The sequence below is a fragment of the Rhea americana genome, unplaced genomic scaffold, assembly GCF_003343005.1.
Source record: "Rhea americana isolate MKP2758 unplaced genomic scaffold, rheAme1 scaffold_1, whole genome shotgun sequence".
NCBI classification, from domain to species: domain Eukaryota; kingdom Metazoa; phylum Chordata; class Aves; order Rheiformes; family Rheidae; genus Rhea; species Rhea americana.
In genome coordinates this window covers 14,027,295-14,050,153 of record NW_028185038.1, presented here as the reverse complement: position 1 = coordinate 14,050,153, position 22,859 = coordinate 14,027,295, and the positions used below count along the sequence as shown (strand labels likewise).

Sequence of the window (22,859 nt, the reverse complement as noted above, 5' to 3'; positions counted from 1 at the left end):
TTAGTGGCACAAGACACAGGCTTTAGTCTCTGGATTATTTGTGCATTTTATTTTCATTAATATAAATCCTGTTGTGGCTAACAAACCACTTCCAAACCACAGAAGTAAAATATTTTTTCCTCATTTTCTAGAAACAGTATTGTTTAATCAGCCACACAGCTCACCTTATGTTACGTTTAAAGTAACTAACATACTGTAATAAATCTTACATTTCTCTGAGTTGCTYACATTTACCAGACACAATTACTGAAAATATAACCATTTTTAAAGGCCTGTGCTATAATTGTACTTGTCTAATCATTTAATGTAAGTATGATTTTTGGGCCAACTGTAACACCATCTAAAAGCTCATTGCCATGATTGTACCACAGCTTCCCTTTGGCAATCATACATAGTAATAACACAAAGATTTTGATCTTTTTGTGCACAGRGAGAGAAAAACACTCTTTATAAATAGCATAAATAAAGAAAACATTTTCACAAAAGATCAGGCTACTCAACRTAAGAGCATAACCAGCTGAATCTCTGTTCGGCACAGAAATGTTTGAGAGTTTCTTACTTCTATGTAGTTTCAGAATTGTGTAAGACATAGCAGTGAGAACCCGCTCTCCTTCAAGTATGTAGATATCCCATATCCTGAGGCTCAACGTAAAGGGAGTCTGCAACAACAGAAGCAGCCAACAGTGTGAACCCAGTCTGCTCGAAGCCACAATTAAAAACAGAAATGGAAAACAGAAAATATACTCACACGATCAAGGAAACATTGGAAAAACCACTTTGTTGAGTAAAAGCTAGTGGAAATCTCCTGGGAGTCCTAGGGGAAAAGAARAGTTCAAAAACACTCACAAGAATCTAGGAATGTCTAGCACTGTCCATGAAGAGATATYTTGCTCACTGAACAAATGATCTTCTGGCTAAATTACCCCAATATTCTTCATACAAAACTAACTCAACTACATTAAGTAAGCACTGTTGCTTCACTCTAAAAAATACAATTTCTCTCCTTTATAGTTTCTCTTCATCAACTTCATCTTGAGAAATATATGCTTGAAGAGGCAGAGGGGTACAAACATATCTTAGAGCKTCATCTTATTCTTGTGATAGGGATAGAAGAGAATTAAATCCTCTCTCAATCAAAAAAATCAACTATGTTCTGGAGCAGCCAGAGTCTGGGTCTCTGGGTCTCTTTAGTCTTTTATTTCTCTGCTAATTTTTCTCTGCTGGTTTTTCTTTCTCTGCTAAGGCTGCCAATTCATGCCAAATGTTAGAACAATTTTGTGACAAAGATATTTATCTACCAGAAACCATTCTAAGACAATCAATTTGTTAAACACAAGGCCTGAAAATAGCACCTAGACTGATAATGGATTTCACTGCTTAACTACAGGGATTAGTTTCCATATGGCCCATACAGCCTGCCAGTCTCTTCAGGTAGGGCTCAAGCCTCAGTGCTCCACAGGAGCTCCTCAAAGGTGTTTGTGCAGTTAGAGGGAAGAAGCAAGTTCAAAAGTTAAGAAATTCTGAATTTTAACTATTATATAACATCATATGCCATACTTGTGACATTCGGCTTTAGCACAGATTTAAAGTACACAAACACAGAACAAGCAATTCTGCACAAGGGTTCAAAACCTTCTGGTTTATCTGCAGGCTTCCCCTCCGTCACTCCCCAAGTTAAAATGGGCTCATCTTGGTGATATACCCACAAGGAGATGTGATGAGAAACAATTAATACAACTGAAGTAACATTTATGAGATATTTTGATTTGAGAGTCCTTAAAAAAAAAGACTGAATAAAAATCACCTTACTTTGAGATTTTCTAACCTGTAAGAATGATCATTCTACTGAAAGAAAAAGACATAATGGACATCTGATGTACTTCTATAAAATTTAGTGACACTGAACTCACCTACACAAAAATAGTAATATGTCCTAATTTAAAATGGAATAAGATAGAATAAATGTATATAATGAATGTTTCCTGGACCACTCCCAATAAAAGCAGCCAAGAAGTCTCTCAGAAGGGAGTTTTCAAAGCATTTAATTTCAATTAGGTTTTCCAGTTACTTAAGCTACCTTTTTGCAGATCTTTTTCAAGTCTTTTCAAATTGCATTTACTGTAAAAAAAGAGAATTTACAACTTTCATTTCAGAGCCAAGCCAGTTACAGAACTGGTCTTGATTTAATAAACTTTTTTTTTTCTTTAATATGACAAGATAGTTTCATACGACTAATTTTGGCATGTCCTTTTAATATAAGATTTTCTTTTTTTCTAAACAGATATGCCTAATTCTATGTTTTGAGCAAGTCTCACAGCATCTTGTTAAAAAAAGACGTTAAATTCTAGTTTATAATACAACAGGCACATATTAGGAGCAATTCATCGTTGTCAAGGTGCTTGTTTGTTCCTCGATTGCTTTGTTTTTGCTAGGGAGATAAACATGCTAAATAGAAAATAATATATTCCCGAGAAAATAATGTTTGTAAACAGCTACAAGGTGTAGCTCTTACAAGGTGTTGCTGCACCTATGCATCTCTTAACTACTCTTTAAGATATGGTAATACGGATTCTAGTAGAACCAATGTAATTTTTAAAGAAAATTATTGAGGACCATGTTAGAAGGGCATTCTACTACCATCAGAAAACTAAAATACGGCTGTTCTTTGTTTCTTAGAATAAATACACCAAAATTAAACAAGAAATAATGCATTTTTTTGCTAAGAGCATTATAAGAAATAACATTCAACATTTTATCTTTGAGCAAAAYGCTATTGAGTATGCTCAAATTTCAAAAAGACTTTCCACTCTCTTATAAGAGAGTTAGTTTTTAAATAGAGATTAAAACCAAATGGTTGCAAAATCACCTCTCTCCMCAGACAAGACACATTTACATATGATAAATTCTTGATAAAATGCTTTAAAAGCAGTTTAATAGGCAGCAGTTTGCCAAGCAGAAGACCCACATATTTTCATCAACTCCGAGGCCAAAGTGAGACACACAACTTAACTACTTTAAGGATGCAATCTATTGATTTTAGCAGAACTCAGTCGGGATGCCCCATGTCTTTCTCTTCAATAAAAGCAACAGYACTTCTGCCTTTTAGAGCTTAGCAGGTTTACTCGAAGATTCAGGTTACTCCTGGGGGGGGGGGGGAACCTAAACTGAAACAAGGTAGCAAACTAAATTAGTATTGCTTTTATCCTGTTACAAATACTTACCAAATGTTGCTTAAGTTTTGACAAAAATTTTTTCAGTATTTTGTCATGATGTTCTTGAAACCTCAACAGTTTTGGAAAACCAGGAATAAAAAAACCTAAGAAAAGAAGTTGACTGTGTAACAGGCGTATATATCAGAAAATAACAGTAATTTGTAAAAAGGCTTTCTGAGAGCACTGAGAACATTATCCTTCTAAAGATCCCTGGACCTGAACAGATTTTCGTAACAATATTGTTATGCTCATGTAAGAATATGCACATTATCCTGCCCTAATGGCTACAATAATACGTCAAGACCTACCCTTATTACCTGCTTTTAGATTAGTAACGGTAGAGGACACCAGTTACAAGCCTACATTAGCCAATCTCACTATAACAGCACGTGGAAACCAAATTTAAGATTAATCTTTTTAAAAAAAAAAAAAAAAAAAAATTAAAGCAAAAAACGTAAATCAAGATTATGCCCTGTAAATTCATGACAGAAAAGCAGACAGCACAGACAGCTACTAGAGCTGTCTGCACTGAAGACCAGACCACGAAGAAAGACGAATAAAAAGGTTACTTCACCAAGACCAACTATCATGAACAGACAATACAATGGAAAAAAAGTGAGCTTACAGAATTGAAATAAAGGGCATATATAAAATCTTTAGCAGTTTTACTGGTAATATGCTTGGAAAGGGAAGCACTAAGATCCCCTTCTACTTGAGTTTTCAGCTGTTTTTTATTTTAAAAAGCTTAGAGTAGATGCATAATAGCAGTCAAAAAAAAGTGAGATATACAAAAGCAAGCAAGCAGAGCTACACAGCAGGGTAAGAGACCATTCAGAGAAGATCCTTCAAAAAGCTTAAGCTGTATTCAGATGAGAAAAACAGAAGTGATCAAACACTAGCAGATTAAGTATCTAAATGCCAGAAAGCAAATCTCCCCCAAAAACAACTTATGAAAGACATAAGAAATACTAATAAACCTATTTTCACACACCTCAGAATCAGAAAACAGCGAATTTGACAGAGAATTGTACAGCCAACAGTTTATCAAGTTTGTTTGTTTTTTCCCCTTTCCTCAGAGAAAATACTCATAATAAAAAGAGAGTTAATTTTTGCATGGAAGAAATCAAGAAGGCTCCCAAGCTGGAATGCTAAACAGCTCTCAAGGAACCAAAGGATGAAATAGTTGAAACGCATATTGGAACCTCTTGCTTGAAATACCTGAGGACAGAATGGTGGCTAACATGTTGTCAAGTTTTTTTAAAAAAAAAAAAAAAAGTTTTCACCCCAGTATCTGTTAAGAAGAAACTGACAGAAGTTATAATGGAGGAGGATGTGGTTGGCGGACACACAGATGGGTACAACACATCAGGGAAGAATCAACATGATTTTTATACAGAGAAGTTGTGTCTCATAGATTCAGTGGGATCCCTTGAAGAAATCAGTGAGCATACAAGCATRGGGAGCCAGTGGATATAGTCTACTTGGCTTTATCAAAGCTGTTTGTTATCTTCCAGCAGCAAAGCAGCTCCACCTCTTTGGTCCATCTCCTAAAGCAGCTAATCCAGAAAGTTAAAAAGAGAAAAGAAGATCAAAGACTAAAAAGCGTCACAACAGAGGGAGATCATCCATGACGTTTCATAGGAGTTTGTGCTGGGACCTCAGTTGTCTGACACGTGCCACATGTCCACATCATGGACATTTGGTGAAATCCCAGTCATCCTGAAAGAGTAATGGAAAATCTGGAGAAGATAAGAAGGGTGACAAATTCTCAAAGTACAGAACAGCTTCTGTGCGAAGAACAGCAAAACAGGTTAGAACAGGTCTGAGGGGCCTGAAGAAAAGAAAACAGGCAAGGGGAAATACGAGATACCTATAAAAATACAAGCGACACAGGGATGAACAGACTAAAACTTGAAYGTTTTCTGTAGCACAAAAGCCAGAGAGCACCAGAGAAACCATCATATGACAGATCCAGAACAAAAATGGAAGTATGCCACACAGCCAAATGCGGTTAATGATTAAAGGAATAAAATTCTACTGCAGTCTATTAAAGGCAAAACAGCATCACTGTCTCAAGAAGTTCTCCAGAAACTCTCCCAGTCTCTAACAATACATATTGCAGGAAGAGTTGCTCCTTGSCTACTCTATTCTTTGACATTTCCCTGAGTGTCTGGTCACTCTCAGAGATAGGACAGTCAGATAAATGGGTCTAAGCATAGTAATTCTATATTTGTATAAAAAACTACCAAAAACACATCGAAAATATTTTTTCACTTATAAATAATTAGCAGTATGGAAACTGGAAGAACAAGTATGACCCATGGCACACAACTGACCCTTTAAAAAAGCCAGAACAGAAGATAACTGTCTAGTTTCCAGTTCTATAATTTAGCGCATGGTCAATATACTGCAAGATTTACTAGCTCAAATTCATCCAGGCTTAGTTTCATAGATACGAATACTCATTTTCCCRTATTGAAAAGAAGTGTCACCTTCCATATTAGGAAATTTCACTAATATAGGCAAGGTGTTGTGTTTTGGGCTTTTTTTTTTTTTTTGTAAACAGTGGATGACTACTTCACAGCTAATCAGTCATCATTAATAACGTCCTAAGCTGCTTTCTCCATGGAAAGTAGCTCTTTCAATTTCTATATGCCAACTCATTATCTTTAATTTGTAAGATTATAAAAGCCCCAAAGGAAAGAGCTTTCAAAAAGCTAGATCATTTTCAGGGTCAGTTATGTCTATTTTGTCATTTAGAGACTTAATCTCATACATAAAATGTGAAACATTCAAAGGTCAAATTCACCCSTTGAAATCTAGGGGTCTTATAGCAGAGATTAATCTGACTATGTATGTATTTGAGGCATATGTGTTTGCCCCCCAAAAAACATGCTAGGTCTCCAGATCACAGGTAGAGGAGGAAAAAAAGGGATGAAAAAACTTTGTCTACAGGGAGGAACTTTTTAACTATCCTATTCCTGTTAGTACCCTTCTTATTTAACTAGTTGGCCCATCTCCATTATTTCCATGTGCAGCCATTCATTTCAGAGAGCAGTCTGATAYTGATATAAAATTTTTTCTTCAGGAACATCAGCAATTTAGAATTAAAAGGGTTTAGGCTTTAAAGAGTAGGTAAGCAGTGTCTGAGATTACTTTCCCACAGAAGAACAAGTGCAGTTACATGCATACAAGACAAGTCAATTTTTAAGTTTCCCTTCCACAAATTACAGTGATATTTACAGCAATGCTGCATTGTGCCACAAACTCATTTAAGGTCTATATATTCATAGAATCACAAGAAAGTCCAGGTTAGCAGTGACTTCTGGAGATTATCTGGTGCAACCTTCTGTTGAAAGCAGAGTCTTAGATTAGGTTAGTAACATTAAGTAAATAGTCAGTTGGGAAGCAACATTTATTTGCGTTATAATTAAGGTTGTCAGCGTTATCTATAAAAGCAAACTTCCTTAAAGGATGCTTCCAGGCCAGCTTTGACAAGCGCACGAACCACGGCGTGATGGTTCATACGGCCTGTAGGGCCTTACGCAATGCTCAAAGCTCCCTCCTTCCCACTTTCATCATCTGATCGGTATGTGTCCTGTAACTGCGGGTGGGCAGAAGGGAAGGAATGAAGGAGGCAGGTCAGGCTGAAAGGGGGCAGGAAGAAAAAGGGCACCAATTTCTTGGGGAAAAGAATGCACAAAGCATCACGGTTGGAGCAACCTGCTGTCAGATTGAGCACTGATGGTGGTTTGAAGCATTCAGAAGGCAAAATCACAAGAATAAAGAGTAATTTTTTAAAACATTTATTTTAAATTTGTAATAGAAAATAAATTAAAAAAAATAAAAATACGAACCCTACTTCCAGCTATCCAATATTCACCCTAACTTCCTATCTAATCCAATAGGAGTATTTTAAGTTTTGAATATATTTGGCAATTACTACTGTATTTAGCCATTTCCTACTGTATACAATTTCCACAATAATATATACATATATAAATATATATACATATATGTATGTATGTATGATATATACAGAATATATAGATATAAAAGATTGGGCACTCAATAACAGTGCACTGACACCCATATGTCTACAGGCAGTACATCTGCCCTTCATCAGCTGCCAGTTGAACCTTTTTTTGTTCRCCCCAGCAAGTTCAAATGATAACTATAGAAATAAGCCTTAGAAATTCAACTTCTCCATTAGCTTCACATTCCAATATTATGACTCTTTTTTTATTAAAAAAAAAGTAACATAGACAAAATACTAATACTTAAAATCTGTAGAAAATTTTAAAATCCTGTTTAAGWGTGTATGGCATCTCAAAAAAGCAGTTATGGATATATGCGGTGCTCCACATATCAGAATCTGATCAACAGATTTTGAATATAACAGTAAGTTGATTTAGACTCACTCCCCAAAACATCTAAAATTTTCCACAATCTTTGGGGAGCTCAACATTCTACGTACTTGTATTTTTGTAGTTGCTGATTACCGATAAATCTATGAATACAGATTTTTGTAAGATTCTCTTCAACAATCTGCATTATCATTTTGTAAAGCTCCAAGAAGATCTCTGACTCTTGATGAATTAAAATCTCATTTATGATACTTACCCTCCTGTCAGATATAACTGTTTTGTCAAAAACTTGATAGCTTTGAGGAAGTACAAGCAGAAAAATAACCAACTATCATACTGTGCTGGGGACAGAGAAATGTCCAGAAAGACTCCAGGGAAGGGAGCTATCATAGTATGAAAAAGTCTGAAGCAAGGAAAAAGAGACAGAATTTGTTGAAAATTTGCTGAAAAGCATTAGAATTCAAGTAAACTCTAGATAATATTTACTTTTTCAGGCTTTAGCCTGAGAAGAACTACAGCTTTTCTGAATCACCACGTCATTAACATCTGCAGAAGATATCCCTACGRGCATGGAATATGTATAGATCACACCAAATTTAAAATGGAAAGAGAGAACAACCAATAATATAAAARTAACAAGACTGTGAGAGAAGGAAATTCTGTCCGAGGCAGAGATACAACTAAGAAACTCAAGGCTAATGCCTCGATATGATGTTAACTGTTTACTTTGGACTCCTTTCCTGCCAAAGGATAGCACTGCCACAGCATTATTTAACACATTCTGCATTAGGTTTCCACTTGCTATATAGATGTCTACATAAGCAGCATTCAACTAGTTATATATGACAGATGAAGAAGAAAGGAAATATGTGATTTGCGTTAAGAGCTATTTGAAAACAGCTACTTACAATTTTGGTTAAGTTCCAGTAACATCCAATGGCCCCCACTATAAATGGAAATTATAAAGCTCCTATTGAGCTAATTTTGGACATACACACAGAACAGTGTAATCCTGTTTTCAAATAATTTAAAATTTAAATAGGGCAGGTTGAAACCTAACATATACTAAGTGAACTGAAGTTCCATACCATGCATAGCATGCTTCGGGCTCGAGAGAAGTTTCACCAAGGCCCAGAAGGCATCTTCTTCATTCATGTACATAAGGAGCAAAGCTGTGATCTGGCTCATTCCCTGACAGTATCCAACTTCCTAGAAATTAGACAAAGAAAATATTAAAATGCTGAGAAGAAAAACCTTATACCCACAAGCTGTTAGTTTTTTTTCTGGGAAAGAGGCGGCCTGTCTTGATAGCATAAGCTCTCTAATTATGACACCATTGGACACATCTTTCAAAATTTTTAAATATTGACAGACAGAACAGATGATGCACCATCCTCCAACTGAAAAGCAAACTGGAAGTTTTGATTGCTCATTGCAGCTCTCTGCTGATACACATCACCTTTGTTCATAMAAWTAATGTCAAATGATTATATCATCTCACTCTCAGAAAGGTCACATTTTTCCCACTTAGTTTCAGTTTATTATTTTCTTACCATTTGGACACCATCTATTAAGCATGGGAGTTTTCAACAGAATGACTTCTAACAATGAACCTGCCCAAGGACAGCACCACATAGCATGCAGATGTAACAAGGCAGGAAAAAAAAATTCATGTTCCCAACTTCTGTGCTTTCTCTGCATTAATTTTGACTCTTACAGTAGGAATCAACCGTTACTATCATTCAACCGCTCRGGGAACCTCACTGATGAAATACTCAAGGAGAATGAACTAACTGTTGAGTGAAGTTTTCAGATTTAAAAGTTCTTAGCAAAACTGTACTCTAGAAATAAAACCAGTGCATAAGAACTGTGATGCATTAAGAAAAAGAATGCAATAGCATAAATGCTAAAATAACTAACTCCCTTCAATCTTCCCATCACCAGTTGACTCTAAACAGTATTTTTCATGCAATTTGAAGTTATTAGTTAATCCAGACAATGTACTACAGGATATATATAAAGGAAGATCCTCCTTCTAGAGTTTTTTCCTCAATATGTCTCAAGACAGCTTACAAGAACAAAAAAGCCAGACAACATATTAAGTGAAAGAAAACATATTCCAGCATTAAAAAATAGAAGTATAAGCTCTCTCATGGGCCAAACAATTGTGAGGAGGCAGAAACTGAAACAGGAAAGAAATTTCAGCTGCATTTTCTAGAATGCTGAAAATGAAGCAAAGTGGTATCTGATTTTGAATAATTACTTAGCCCTCAAATCCGTAAATGGTTCACCCTCCCTTCTTTACCTTCACATATTTTTACACTGAATTCTATAGAGCTACTGATGAATGCAAAATGAAAGATGTACAAATATTATTTATTTGTGGGCAAAATAAGTGAGAGGATAGTGTTTAAAAAAAAACAGAAGAAACAGAAAAGCTATCTTGTCCCCATTTAGCTCTTTTTAGCAAGCAGGCAACAGACAAATTGCAAAAGCTTCTAACCCCTAGGATGAAGTCTAGAAACTCCATTTCAAAAAATCTTCATTCAGGACTGTATCCGAGACCAAGTTTATACTGGAATACACTTAAATACATACCCATGAGCATTCCTAAATGAGGGCTTAAGTAAAGAAGATGCAACTTTAAAAAAAACATTTTCCATTTGTTAAAACCCTCCAGGTTATGCAATATGTCCTTTTAACTTCAATGTGCATCTTTCTGCTGCGTGTTTTTTCCCTCCATCATACAAATGATCTTAGTGGGGGGCATATAATAAAGAGGGAAAAMCATCAGCAGTGTAAAACTCAAGCACAGCACAAATTCATTATTCTCATTAGACACTATACTTAGTTTCAGTTGAACTGTATGCACAATTCAGCCTGTCCAATAAAATTAGATACTTATAAACAAGATGCTTTGTTTTATTTATTTACTTATTTTTTAAACTTTGGTGGTTCAAAACATGACAATAGCAAATCATTTGTTTCTCTGTACCTCAAAAGGTCTACAAAGAGAGTTTTGGGGGAGAAAGGACACAGAACTGCAAAGTCATCTTACAGCATGTTCAGAGAAAACATGTTTCAGTAAAAAAGTACATAACTTACCGTATTATACATGGAATATGCCGCTAAAACATGGAATAACGATTGTTGCCTGGAGAAATAATAGTAGAAAAAGAGTATAATATAATATATGTATAGATAGATAGATTTTTTTTTTTTTTTTAATCAGAAAAGTATAGAAGTCCCGAGGTACGTTTTGGAAAACTATTTCCCCAATTTAACTCAACTAGCATTAAGTAGGAAAAACATTTTTTGTTGATRTTGTGCTTCTGAGTTCAAATTGACTTATGACATTTTGCACTTTCCTGACATTTTGCATGTTGAAAGGATTCAAAAAAAACCACTTAGAATACTGTGAGAAGGCAATGGTGATAGACCACTATTCTTAGAGATGAAAAAAACAAAAAACAAATAGRATAGGCCACATTTCAAATCGATTAATTTGGAGTGAAAAGCTCTGAGCACAGCAGACCTGCTGCCCGAGTTTGTAGAACACTAGCAGTTATTAATTTCAAAGAGAGATGTAGAAGAGTTAACATAGAAAWGCATCCTCCAAGGTGTCTTAATCTGAGCATCCAAATTAAAGTCTGCTTTTAATCCCCCAAGTGACTGCTACTGTCAATCTGAAGAGAAGCAATATCAACCCTGACTCTCTGTCCTATGCTCAGTCCTTCAGAACATACTGACCGCTACGTACTTCAGAGTTATTAGACTTAAGCAGCTATAAAGATTTAACGAGTATAGGTCCTTTGCTTTCTGTAAAAAGAGTCTACTTCATCTTATACGAATCCTAAACTGTGAGGGCAGTAGGACTAATGTAAAAACTCTGCTCTCCCCAGGCCAGGACACCTAAGTAATGACAATTATACGCTCTCGGAGAGCTCTCATAATGAATTTTTAAACTCACAGCTTTGTGGTCTGATGGGAGAGAGAATTTGGAGACGTGAACGCTAGTTTGGACCACAGCTTAAACTGCTAAGTTTTAACTGCTGAGTTTTGCATACTGTCCCTTGTGTCTCATGAAATTCCCCCCTATCTATCACTAATCCACGTGCACAGAAAGAGCTAGTAGCAGATTAAAAATAAAGCATAAGCAAAAAGCTGCATATTTTCTGTTGGGAAGAGGATGCATCCRTGGAGAATTTTACTGAAAAGTCTATATTATGGCATTTTCCTCTATATTTTTGCAGAAACTGGAGTTTAATCATCCTTCAGAAACTAAGGTGTAACGTGAAGTACAGTATGTTAAGCTTGAGCCTTATTTTACAAAGACAAATTGAGACACAAGTATAAGGTCCGAACAGCACACACAGGAACCTGCTGTATCATCCGACAGGGGAATGTTGACCACGTGAAACTAACAGTGCAATCTCATTCACATCAAGCTTTATAAAGTAATGGCAATGTTAGTACTATTCACACTCTGTGATAYCTCTGAAGACCTAGAAAAGAATGAGCCTTGAAAAGCATAGTCTGCTGTAAAGTCAAACAAGTTATGGATTATCCTGTGGGACAAAAMTAATGAGACTTTATTTCACTGATATACGACGTGACTTCTGAATTTTCATCAAGGCATCACTGGAAATGCTCAGTACATGTGCAATAATTCCAACAGTTATTCCAAGGGCAAAATTGCTTTACGCAGCCTCACGTGGAGTCTGTGGACGTGCTTACACCACAGCTACAGGGACCRGAGCTGGTGCTGCCTGTGTGAACATCAAGCTGGTGAGGGTGGTGAGCTTCAGCTAAACGTGTGCAAAAATGTGTGCAACACGTGCAGAAAAATATGACTGAGGCACTCGTACATGCTGCTGAGAGGCAACGCATATCAGCTCAGGTACAGCACTGCACAAATATACCTAAATTYAGTGGCTGCACAGAATTTTGGCATATAGCACTCTTGGCTTAGGCATTTCTGTTTTGCACTCCATCCTGTGTTGCAGGCATCACATAAATTCCCCGTACTTATAATTTGTTTGCAAACTTCCTGGAAGAATGATATAAGAAAATGTTTGTTTTATTATCACATTAAAGTCCATAGCTCTTTGAGTATAGCTTTTTGAAAATAGTAGACTACAGTAGAGTCTGCCTTGAAAAGAAAAGGAGATTAAAAACTGAATTAATACACTCAAAGAAGGAAAAGAAACACCCTATTCATCTCAGCAGGGTGCTGATGCTGCAAGCTAGCAACAACGTGGATGTTTACATTGCCATTTATTTCACTATGAAGCATTTTTAAAGATGATAGCTGCCTAATATTCCTCATGCAATGACAGTAAAAAATAGTATTTTGAAGAAAATCTAAACACATTATGGCTTACGTATGTAAATAAATAAGTGCTCCCATCTAAAAATACTGCTCTATCTAGTTCCTATTTAGAAACTAGGAAAGAAGGAATATAAATCCCAAAGGAAGGCTAATACCTTTTACCTTCCCAGGTATTTCAGAGATGTAAGAAAAGTTATTGTTTCTAAAAATAAACAATTAAATACAGAAATCATGTAATTAATCTCAATTAATTAATTAACTTGGCATTTCCATGCTTTTGTTGTATTTACAGTATCTGRGACTTTGTTGGCTTTAATATGTAATAAATAAAAAGAGGAGAACACTTTAGAAATGTTTTTCTTTATAACGCTGCTGACTACCATATAGTAAGGGAAAACCAGCTGGTTGGAAATGAACATCTAGTTTTGCAGYAATAAACATAATTACAGAATTACACATAGGCAGTTTTGCTTTGAAAATTTGAAACACACATTCAATACTTTTGGACAGATCAAGGAAGTCTAAAGTAGTCAGAAGCCAACTAAGATAAACAAATAAAAAAAAAAACTTTTACTTACTTAACACCGTATCTGTCTCTAAACATGATATGATCTCTATAAGTTCGATTTACATCGAGATCAATTTGTCTAATATCTGGCGAAGACCCTCGTGCTTCACACTTCAATTTCTAGGAAAACAGTAAAGAACAGAAATTAAGTTCACAATTACAAGCCCTAAAATAGAAGAAACCTACCTGACTTTATACTTAAGACTAAAGCATCTGCCATGTCATGATTTAGAAGGGCAACTAACAAAACAACAACTTTAATTTCCAAGATGTGTGCATACAGACACAAACGCTGCAGAATCAGGCATGCATTCACACAGTATAAATGTTAAAAACTAACCCCATAGGACATTTTTGTGTCACTACCATTCACTACCGATATTCAAGGCTTCATTTCAGCATTTCAAATTTTTAATTGTCATTACTCAGGCAGGCACATGACAACAAGAAGATAAAAGTGGAATTTAGCTACTCAGGAACAAGAATCTAGAGATGCAAGTGCTCCAGACTGGACTTCTAACAAATGATTAATGTGGCTTTTGCTGCCTGGCTGCCTTGTTTTTCCTAAGCTGCTTACTTCACTGCTCTTTTCTTTTGTAGTTTTGTATTTTTTTCCTAAGCCTAGATAATAACACGACATTTCCCCAGTCACTTTCTCTGACTTTCGGGTCAAATCCAATTCAGTGGTGGGATTTTATCACTTTCTAAAAGTTGTGTAATTAAATCTAATTTTGCCATTGAATGCTTCAGAAAAAACCCTGCATAGGCAGGACTGCCGCCTTATTCTTTTTACACTTAAAATAATTTTCCCTTCACATTCAAACATTTATTCTCATTTCTTTTTCTAAAYGTTGAATTTGCAAGGCATTCTCAGTGAGGTACAACACGGTATTTTCAAAACAGCACATCTGAGTAGACATCATTAGAGAATACCATACAGTCAAAAGGCTCTGCAGGACCTGGTTTCAAGAAAACAAAAAGATTCAAAGACAAAAATAAGAAAAACAAAAGGGACATATAGGGAACAACAAAGTCTGGTAAGCACAACCAGCAGCTTCAGGCACATCTGGAATTACCTGCAGAGCAATGAGSCAGCCGGCAGCAGCCTTTAAGCAGCGTAACGCCAGCCGCAATCTCTGCTTCGTGCACTTTTCAGTACAATTTAAAGTCCTCGCACCCAGACCGGCTTGTACCGCAGACAGACAGAAAAGAGGAAGGGATCAAAAACTGGCAGCTTYAAGGTGCCATAAGGACCCAGCGCCTCTGAACTGTTTTACACAGGAAGAGAAGCACCCTAAATCCTTGCCACGATGTGGAAAAAAATGACTAGGGAAAATGAGCCACCAGTGCTGGGGAAGGGAACGGAGAGCCCCTGCACTGGAAGGGAGAGAAGATTAAGAACCAGTTAGGCAATTGCCCTGCATAGAGATCTGCAAGAGGCTCTTGACACATACAGTGAGTTTGACCTAGAGCAAAAGCACATATCTTTCCTATAAGATGTACAATTTGTAACTGAGATTCATAACTAGGGTATTAAAACTAGGGGTTTTAATACCTCTTCGGGAAATGGGGAAAACTGAGAGCAGTTAAATGAGCTTATTGCAAATAAACAAGCTAGGATAATGATGGACAAAACTCTTTCTACTTCTGTATTTGTACTACAAAGACTTTTTTTTTCTTTGCATTGAGCACTAGATGGCATTAATAATCTTTGAAGATGAATTCACGTATTTTTAAAGGCTTGTAGTTTTACTCGGTATTCTTTCCCACAGCTACATTATTCAGCGTGAACTCCATTTTATGCCTTTTGGATCTGCCTCTAGTCTTACTTATGAAGTTAGACAAAATATAAGTCAGAAGGAGCAGCCTGTCAGACTAAAGAGTGATAAATAATTCAAGAGGAAGATCACAGAGACAAAAAAATTTAGATAACATCACTGCCAACATCCATCTTCTTTCACGACTGTACAAGCTCCCTTGCCTACTCAGGCCCAAAGTCTCAGCTCCTAAAAAATGCCATTAAAAAYGTCAAAATCAAACCAGCAAAGCATTTCTTTGAAAACTCTGGGCATTATTTCTTAAAAACCAGTGAGCATCAAAATTCCAGTGGGGAAAAATGCAGACACTCCACAATATTAAATTACCTTTCTGTTACCCAAACCCTCTCCCTGTTATTCCTTAGCACAGAAGGGGAGGGAAAAAAAAATCAGAATTTTAAAGGATCTAATTCCTCTTCTACCTAACCTATTCATCTGCACATGAACCTTATTCTACATTTACAGATCTTAAGTGGAGCTCTGACAGCAGTCAGCTCTATTGACACCCACAGAAGCACTAGAGTTAGTGGGGAAAAAGTTAAAGGAACATAAAGAAACAGAATAATTCAGAGGGGGATTTACTGCTCAGGGCATTGCAGGTGCAGGGAGGATACGCATAAAAATTTTCTTCATATTTTAAGTAGGAGATCTACTTAAGTGGTCAATTTAGGCCTGTAACACTTTGCAGAGTTATTATCCCATGACCAGTTACACCTCTGAGAATACTATAAAATAAATAGACAGCATTTTGGCATTTTGTAATGAATATCTAAGTTGCTTTTGGAGATRAGATGCCAGCTTGTTCCAGCAGGGCCATCCTGGCTTTTACAAGATTATCAAGGCATCAATCCCCCCCAAAAAATACTAGAACTCCTCTTACTGATATTCAGCTAACATGGTGCTTCCTTAACAGAAATTTCTCAGAGAGTTGTAGTCTCAGAGGTTCCTGTCTTCTGGCCGGGAGAGGGCTTTGTCTTCACTTTTAAGAGGGCTTTTGCAAGGATTTGAGTGGTGGGAGAAGAAATAGAAAAAAAAGATGAAGTTAACTAAACAAATTACAGACTGAAAAATAAGCTGGTAAAGTACCTTCCAAGCCATGGCCTTTCTTCTAGCTAAAAAATAAATAGTCAAGTTAAATGCAATTTCTAATTCTTTTTAACACYGTATAACAACAAAAGCTTAATAAAAGCTACAGTCTTGGTATCTGAAATTCTTAATTTTAATATTAAATGGAAATTCTGCAAACTTACATTATAAAGGTCTTTTGTTTCTTCTTTCGTTTTAGGAACATCAAGTAGTAAAGACCAGACTTGCCCTCTGAACTGCAGTGGGATGCCTTTATAAATTCTCCTATGAAACTGTAAAAAGGAAAGAAAAGAGAAAGGTAATTGCAGTACAAGCTAYGAAGTTCTGAACTAAAGGAACAGTGACCTACAACGTGCTGAAGAGAAAAAGGCAATTATTTGAGTTGTCCTAGCAGGACAGCCTATCAGAATTATCATCTCTGCCCCATAACACTTGTTCTACAAACAGAGGAAAGAGGGCTTTGAATGTGAWGCTTTATGCTTACCAAATAAACCCCCCAAAACAGCAAAGTTCCAGACCAAGCCACAGAGAGCTCACTGTAACTATGAACTATACACGGGGATGCTAAAAGACAATCAGCAATATCTCACAAGCTTTGGAGCTTAACTGCAACAGCAATAACAAAAAATCGAATTCTTGTAAAACCACAACTGTGCTAAAGTGCATGTACACAGACCACTGATGTGCATGTACACAGACCACTGATGTGCGAGATCACCACAAATAAGGAAATGCCATGTCCCAGGCTAACAGATTTCAGAACGTATTTCTGAACTAAATAATTGAATATTTTCCTACATGCACATTAGGACATATCTGTATAAAAACAATTCTTAAAATATCTTATAGTTACGGTTTCTAAGACTATCAAATAACCGAACACCACCGCAGGTAATTTTTAGCTGTGAAACAGAAAAATTAAATTCCCCATTCATGATACATTGTATTCTGACACACAAATCCGGTGTTAGAAATGGGCCAGAAGGGGACAACTCAGGACCTGTGCCTAACTGTGTGGACTAGTTGTGCTTCTGTCTGTACGTGTGAGTACTGCCTCTGACATGTCACTGCTCTTGTCCTCTGATTCAGTGGTTTTCATTGGGCTTACTTGAAAAGATGAATAAATAAACAAATCACAACAATAAACAAACACAACCGTCATCTTCCTTAATTCTTTTCCAATTTGTATCTCTATGCTGCAGCATCTAGGAGCGTGTAGACCACCTAAACACATAAAGGTAGACCAGCTGCCTGAGTCGTGGCTTTAGGCTGCCGGGAGAGATTTGAGGCAAGCAAAACCTCAGGTCAACCAACCACAGCACAAAAGTTGGGAAGACATGACTAAGAAAGGGAAAAGCAGAGAATTCTAACAAAGAAAGAGAACCTTTCTGAAGCTGTTTTTAACCAYTATTTTAATAATGGCACAGAGAGTTCATTGGATAGATCAGTTCTCCAGTTTTGGAAGATTAATGAACACTCCACAACAGTATATTTATAAACCTCACGTTGTTTCTAATGTATCTATCTTCGAAGGTGTCTTCAAAGCCAGAAAAACATCCTATCYGGATTTTAGAACATGTGACCTTTACTCAAGTACTTTGATGATTCCTTAATCGAAATACAACAGAGAGAAGCACAGAAACAAAGGCTGTAGAAGAATCATAATAATTTTTCTGTCCTCTTTTCAAGCTAAAATTTTAAATTCATTTAAGATGCTACAGCAACCCTGGAGGCTGTAACACTGTTTAGCCACAGAATGACAATATTGTGAGGTACTGTCTGCTTAAGAAAACTTCGCTGCCTTTGATACTATTAAGATTGCTCAAGTACTAAAGCTTCAGCAGTTTTACTATGTACATAGTTCTTTCAGTATAGTTTTCTCCTGTTAAGGAATGCCATAAAGCGCCCTTCTATAGACATATATCCAGACTTCAGCTCCTGTAGGGAATATCAGTCTTTAACCCAAATACACCAATAACTGCTTGTGAAGGAGATAATTCTCTTTTCAAAGTCATGCAACACCAGTTGCCACAGTGTCATTCTGCAAAGAGATTATGTCTCCTGGAAACTAAAATGAGCCAAATTTTTCCAAACCTTAGCTGGTAACCAGAGAGAGAAGCCCTAATCGATTATAGGTCTCCCATGGCATTTARTTGTATTCTTCAGATTCACAGTACAGCAATAGTGTATCCCGATAACAAGCCTGCAGTTATTACAAGACGTTGCAAGATCCTGGCTAGAGTCAGCAGAACACTAAATTAAGGACTTTCACTGTCTACCAACTATATAGGAGATAAATGCATCTCAAGAACAAAGTCTTCCATGGCACAGACTATCACACAAACAATAACATGGAAAAACAAATATGAATAATTTTTATACAATGAAAAATGATGTGGCTGCACTGCCTTGGGGAAGGGGGGGGGATGCATCTGAGCAAAAAACACTTCTGAGAAACATTCAGTTACCAAATAGTAAAGAAACATAGAAATGAGCAAAAGAAATATTAGCTAATTGAATTTCTTTACTCTAAGTACCATACTACAGGTCTTGGCTGTCTTWCTTCCACTATAACATACAATTGAAATTGTATTTTGGAAATGTCTGGGTTGTGTCTATACACTTTATTGCAATGAGTCAATCTTCAACAAAATCTTTAAAAATCAAGGCTTTGTTAAGATACTAGCTCAAAAACAAAACACAAATTCATAAATTCGTAATCCAAATATTTACTGTATAAAAAACATACATCATTTAGAGACTGGTGTTATGCTATCTGGGATGTTTCCATCAGCATAGGACATAGTCCAAAAAGGCATCCTTGGTATGTATAATTACATAACACATTTAAAATACAGGTTCAAGCTCTGTATCACATCTAGCACATGCTGCTAAGCAGATCTTCAGCTAAGGATAGGGGTCACAAACCCTTGCTATTATTACTAAAGCTATTGATTTTGAAGATATGACAAACATACTAGATGAAGATGTGCCCTTCTACAAATTCAGAAGGAGCTACTCACTCGAAAAGAAATTGGGATGTGCAAATTAGACCACAAGATTCTATATGGAATGAWTTTTAAAAGCCTACAAAGCAAAAAACAACCCACCAGATTGGTAATATTCCAAATAAATATTAGTTGTCAGCTTAAATAATAAAGTCCATCCCAGCATCAGTGTGGCACATGACCTCCCCTTACCAATCTCTCAAGCCCAACTGGTTCACGGCCAAGAAAYGAGACCACTGTCGCGTAGCCCCAGTCTGAAGGGTGGGCACTGCTATTCTAGCTACTGCAAGATGCAAAACTGGCTTTCTTGAAAGCAAAGCTTTCTGTTACGTCAAAAACTGTACACAAGCAGGAGTCTGCCACCTCAGAAAGAACTAAAATCTGAAAAAAAAAATCTTTTCTACAAGAATGTATTTTTATAAGGAAAAGAAAGTATATTTATAAAGGCTGCTGCATTTTGAGGTGCTTCACCTTCTGTGAATTGCATAAGATGAAGAGAAYGTGCAAATACAAGAGCTGTTCAACAAACTCATTCCAAAAAATCTCAGCAGTGTGAAGAGGGTTCGTCGTTAAGGCTCTGTGCTCAGAGTCCAAACTAAGCACGGACTTAGCTATTAYGTCCTCTGTGCATGCCAGAACAGCTGGCAACCACCAGGTACCCTGATGGCTTTCCTTCTTCCTTCCCCCTCTCAACTTAGGCAACTTCAATTAGAGAAAGAGGAGGATGACAGTGAATGAMAGGAATACTTTGCTGGAAATACTCTAGTGGGAATATAATATATAACAGTTTTATGCAATGGTGTCTGTAAGAGCAGCGACTGCTCTACTGAAAAGATATCGCAATAACAACATTGGAATCACGGGGTTTTACACATGTCTATAGAGCTGCACTGGAGTTGATTTTCATTATGGCATCTTTCATTATTTATAAATCGTTACACAGTTCTGATAAACTGTCACAGTCTCAAAGTCATAATCAGACGACTGTTCAGCTGCTCTCCAGTCACACACACCTCGTAGAGCCTTTTGCTTGTTTAAGCAAAAAAACTTCTAATGGGAAAACAGCAAAACCCCATCTCTCTTGGAGATATTTTCCTGTAACAAAAATTAGGAGATATAAGCTGAAGTACACTCATCTCCTACAATGTATCTACTTTCACTCAACCTTTTCTTTGAAAGAAAAAAAAAAAAGAAAGAAAAATGAGAACTGTAACATCCTTGACCAATAATTTACCTTTCACATTTTGTGACCTCTAGAGTATCTCTAAAAATCATTCAGATTTCGCTGAGGCTACAAGTGGTTCCATCCCTCGCACACAGAATCACACGTGTGATTACTGTTTTGGTGTTAATTCTCCTTGAAAAGTTGAGGAGAAAATAATTCAGGCAACAGTCCATATGCAGTTGTGTCAAATAAGATTTTAAAAAATTGTATTTTACAAATTAGGTATGTGACAGTTTTCAATAAATGTAATCAAATATACTGATTCATTTACTGTATATGCACWGTGTGAACACATTTCCTCAAGCCAAAACTGAGCCATCAGTTTTGGAAATTATAATTAGTAGTGATCTATAACTCTCTGGATTTATAGTATCTGTAACTTTACAATGTTATTACTCTTGCTCTTGCAGTGTTCCCTTCTGTGCTGTTGCTAAACGCTGCTGATTTCCAGAGCAGTGGGACTGCGCAGAAGCCACACGACTGTCAGCTGGGGCAAATCCTCTAAGATACAGGCTGTACATTTTTTTTTTTTTTTAGCAGTCTGCTCCCCCAGCGTTAACTACTTCATCCAATCAAGTGAACACAGAAAGTAAGAGGTAGAAATAGTTCTTACAACCTATCCCTGCCTACTGCATCTGCGCTTCAGAAAAGTTGGGTTGAGAAGCTGGTGCTGCCAGCACTTCGAGACAAAAACTCTTTATTTGTGAGTTTTGTACTCACCAACATCACCAGGMTCTCCATAAAGAACAGTGAAAAATACTGTCTCGTTTTCCACTGGGAGGAGGAAGGGGCCAATGCCTTACTCTCTATATGCTGGTTCATTGGCCACATAAAATGCAAGAAAGAACAGGGAAAACAAGAGTGTTTCTAAAGTCTGAGAGCTCTACTAGAGTTCAAAAATGAGTAAAGACTTTTCCTAGCCTCCAGCAAAGTTTATCCTGTTTATGAACATGTGGAATTATTTCTGCCACTATTTATATTTTGCTCTAAAATTTGTTTGCATTATCTGAAGCTCCTTCTGCTCTGATGATCTGCTATAACTTGTGCACTTGGTGAACTGAGGAYGATTCAGTTTAAGTCAGCGTATAATGGGCTGACGTGCCTGACCAGTGGGGAGGAAGACCTTTGCTCTTTAAGCAACRCAGAGCTATTGTGTTACCTGCAGGGTCCTATGTGATAATACTCTTTCCAACTAAGTAGCTGTTACACAGTTGTTTGATCATCCCTTTGGTATGGGAAGATAAGAGATCCTCAGATCAGTCCATCACCACAATAAGAAACACAGCCAGAAGTGTTATGATCTCCACCTTCTACTTTCATAAAAGATGACAGGACAAAGTAGGACTATCAGAAAAACTTGGCTAATAAATTRTTATTTTTCCATACATTCACGTAACATCCTCCTAGATAAGCTCAGGAAGTGTGGGTTAGACGAGTRGACTGTGAGGTGGATTGAGAACTGGCTGAARGGCAGAGCTCAGAGGGTTGTCATCAGTGGCGTGGAGTCCAGTTGGAGCCCTGCAGCCAGTAGTGTCCCCCAGGGCTCAGTACTGGGTCCCATCCTGTTCAACTTCTTCATCMATGACCTGGATGAGGGGACAGAGTGCCTCCTCAGCAAGTTTGCAGATGATACCAAGCTGGGAGGAGTGGCTGACACACCTGAGGGCTGTGCTGCCATTCAGAGAGACCTGGACAGGCTGGAGAGCTGGGTGGAGAGGAACCTCCTGAGGTTCAACAAGGGCAAGTGCAGAGTCCTGCACCTAGGGAAAAATAACCCTAGGCACCAGTACAAGCTGGGGGCTGAGCTTGTRGAGAGCAGCTCTGCAGAGAAGGACCTGGGAGTGCTGGTGGATGACAAGTTGACCATGAGCCAGCAATGTGCCCTTGTGGCCAGGAAGGCCAATGGTCTCCTGGGGTGCATTAGGAAGAGTGTTGCCAGCAGGTGGAGGGAGGTGATCCTGCCCCTCTRCTCAGCCCTGGGGAGGCCTCATCTCGAGTACTGCATCCAGTTCTGACTTCCCTGGGACAAGAGAGACATGGAACTAATGGAAAGAGTCCAGCATAGGGCTACAAAGATGATCAGAGGGCTGGAGCACCTGCCCTATGAGGAACAGCTGCGAGAGCTGGGCCTGCTGAGCCTGGGGAAGAGAAGACTGAGGGGGGATCTGATCAATGTGTACAAGTACCTGAAGGGAGGGTGTCAAGGGGACAGGGCCAAACTCTTTTCAGTTGTCCCGTGTGACA

General features: G+C 37.4%; 1 protein-coding gene across 4 annotated transcripts in view; it reads right to left on the bottom strand.

Moving 5' to 3' along the window:
- Positions 1-22,859, bottom strand: part of USP6NL (USP6 N-terminal like) — a 111,676-nt gene that overhangs the window by 16,128 nt on the left and 72,689 nt on the right. For all 4 annotated transcript variants that reach the window (XM_085299409.1, XM_085299400.1, XM_085299383.1 and 1 more), the window contains 7 exons: positions 16,547-16,654; positions 13,490-13,599; positions 10,685-10,733; positions 8,668-8,788; positions 3,222-3,316; positions 749-814; positions 560-659 (listed from right to left, as the gene is read on the bottom strand). In XM_085299409.1, the coding sequence (XP_085155535.1) occupies positions 560-659; positions 749-814; positions 3,222-3,316; positions 8,668-8,788; positions 10,685-10,733; positions 13,490-13,599; positions 16,547-16,654 (649 nt within the window). The remainder of the gene's footprint in view (positions 1-559; positions 660-748; positions 815-3,221; positions 3,317-8,667; positions 8,789-10,684; positions 10,734-13,489; positions 13,600-16,546; positions 16,655-22,859) is intronic.